The sequence below is a fragment of the Chenopodium quinoa genome, unplaced genomic scaffold, assembly GCF_001683475.1.
Source record: "Chenopodium quinoa cultivar QQ74 unplaced genomic scaffold, ASM168347v1, whole genome shotgun sequence".
NCBI lineage: Eukaryota > Viridiplantae > Streptophyta > Magnoliopsida > Caryophyllales > Amaranthaceae > Chenopodium > Chenopodium quinoa.
The window spans coordinates 1355835-1358620 of NW_018745080.1; the positions used below are offsets into that span (position 1 = coordinate 1355835).

The following is a 2786-nucleotide window of genomic DNA, read 5'->3' on the forward strand; positions in this document are numbered from 1 at the left end:
AATTAAGGGAAAGGGGTCTCCTATAGTAATTTAGGAACAATTACTTGGGCTGTTTGGATCCAATTCAAATTCAAATTTGTTTGAATCCAATTCCAATTTAAATCGTAACTCCAAAGTATCTGAAAACAAATAAAGAAGTAAAACAAAATCCAATATTAAAATTCACAAACTTTATAAAATTGACTCACAAAATCCAAGTTAACAAAAAGTTCATTTACATATTAGATTGAACTCATTTTTTTTATAAGCAGCAATGTATTTATTATATGGTCCACATGATAAGCAAATAGCATAATCATCCACCTCAATATCTTTTAGCATTTCTCTAGTGATTCATCTATTCAACTCAAGACATCAAGCCAACGTACAAAGGAGTTTGTATGAACATTAAGTATATTCCAAATTCATGCGTCCCCTTGAGCACTTTCAAGATGCAACTAACTCATTCATTCATTCATTGTACTCTCTTCATTTATTTAAAGTAGTTCCATTTAAATCCTGAAAGATTCCAATCTAAATAAAATAACAATAAGTGAATCGTTGAGGGTGACCTCGTTCCATTTCAAGAGACCGTACCCTTCTGGTTAGCTTGAGCTCGTTGGATTAACATGTGTATATTCTACTTTAATAGGGTCTTCTCCTTAATTGTTTACCGATAACTTAATAAGTAACAAGCATAATAAGTTTATATTTTACAACAATTCTACTGGTTAGTAAATTACGAAATAACTTTGCATTTTATAATTCTACTTGACAAGTGTTTAGTAACAAGCATATTCATTTTGCATTTTATAATTCTATTAGCTAGTAAAAAGCGTGAAAATTACACAGAGCTTAATTAAGTGAATTAGAGGAAAAAACTCCCTCGAAAGAAAGGGCACTCTCTCTCGAGAGAAAGAGCTTTCTTTATCCTTGTGATAGAACCCTATCGGATTCCGGTAGTTTTGTTGCTTTGATTTCTGTTTAATCTTGATGGCGGAGGAAATTGTGAACCTCTACTCTCGGCTTTGTATTCGAGAGGAGGAGAAGAAATCGATTGACCTAGGAGCCCTAACGAGCGGCGAGGAGGAGAATAATCTGTCACTAATGCTTGTTGGGAAACTGCTCACACATAGGTCCTATAACGTTGAGGCGTTCAAGAAGACAATCACTAGCATCTGGTCTCCGATTCATGGTTTGGCAATTAGGGTTCTTAGCCCTAATCTCTACGCTTTCCAATTCTTTCATTGGAAAGATCTCGATAAGGTGTTACGAGGACGTCCATGGTGTTTCGATAATATGCTCGTTCTATTGAAAGAAATCGATGGTGATGAACAACCAGAAGATGTGACTCTCACGCACTCCCCTTTTTGGGTTCGTATAAAAAACCAACCCTTCAATTGCAGATCGAACTCCCATGTCAGGGCAATTGTGGAGGGGATGGGTAAAGTTATGGAGATTGAAGAGGATATTCTTGGAATAGGGAGATACCGGAGGGTTCGATTAATGCTTAATATCACAAAACCCTTGAAGCGTTTCCAGGAAATCAAAGATCGCAGAGGAAGAGAATCGTATGTGAATTTTGCTTACGAGAGACTCCCTTTTTTCTGTTTCTCCTGTGGGATAATGGGGCATGCTGAGCGTGAGTGTCATAATGTTACTGAAGAGGACAGGCAGGAACAATTGGGATGGAGCTTAGACCTAAAGGCTACCCCAAGAAAAGGAATGTCGAAGGAAATGGAAGAGATTGAGAATCTGAAGGCATGTAGAACACTGTTGTTGACTGTCAAGCCTAGCCAGGAAGGGAAAGAAAAATAAAATGAAGATGTAATCAATGAACATCTCATTGTGAAACAGACTGTTCTGACCAAGGGCTGTGTTACGCTCTCCTCCCCTGTTCAATCCATAATAGAGCTCTCGGGTAGCCAGGAACAAAACTCTGGCTTTGGTGCTCCATTATCTCCTAGTCGAGCTCCGAAGACCACATAACAGGATAGCAGGCTGGAGTTGGATACTGAAGGAGAAATAGCATTGAAAACCCGTACGTGGAAAAGAATAGGCCAGACAAAGCAAAATGCAACAGAGGTTACCACTGATGCACCCACTAAACGTGGTTCAAAGGAGTTAGGCTCTATAGAAGATGACACCTTCGGAGGGAAGCGAATTAAGCAGGGTGAGGTGAATACGATGGATGTTTCAATGGCGGCGGTGATTGGCTCGGGCCAATCCCGCCTCACACAATGAGTGTACTATGTTGGAACTGCCGGGGTTTGGGCAACTCCTTGTCAGTTCGACAGCTTCGTTAATGGAGCACTAAATTTGCCCCCGATATGATTTTTGTATCGGAGACGATGATAAATAAAATTGATGTTGAGAAAGTGAAGGATCGGCTGGCCTACCCTAATGCTTTTGGGGTGTCTAGCAGAGGCAAGGCTGGTGGATTATGCCTATACTGGAAGAATGAGGTGGATTTCAATCTCATCTCCTTCTCCCAAAATCATATATATGGGAACATAAAAAACGAAGATGGCTGTGCATGGAGATTTGTAGGGTTGTATGGGTGGCCTAGAGAGGAAGAAAAGAATAAAACTTGGTCCCTTATACGTGACTTAGTTTCTGATAAGGATACTCCTATACTACTAGGGGGCGACTTTAATGAAGTTTTGAGATATGATGAAGTGGAAGAGGGAGTGGATAGAGAGAGAAAGGAAATTGCAAACTTTCGTGAAATCATGGATGTCTGCGATCTCAGGGACTTGGGGTATGTAGGTAGCTGGCACACATGGGAAAGAGGAACCTCGGTGGAG

General features: G+C 40.0%; 1 protein-coding gene across 1 annotated transcript; it reads left to right on the forward strand.

The window, feature by feature from the left end:
• The first annotated feature begins 972 nt into the window (after positions 1 to 972).
• LOC110709574 lies at positions 973 to 2223 on the forward strand. Its single transcript, XM_021887789.1, has 2 exons — positions 973 to 1740; positions 1972 to 2223. Exons 1-2 carry the CDS (start codon positions 973 to 975, stop codon positions 2221 to 2223), a joined length of 1020 nt encoding a protein of 339 aa, XP_021743481.1.
• Positions 2224 to 2786: the final 563 nt, after the last annotated feature.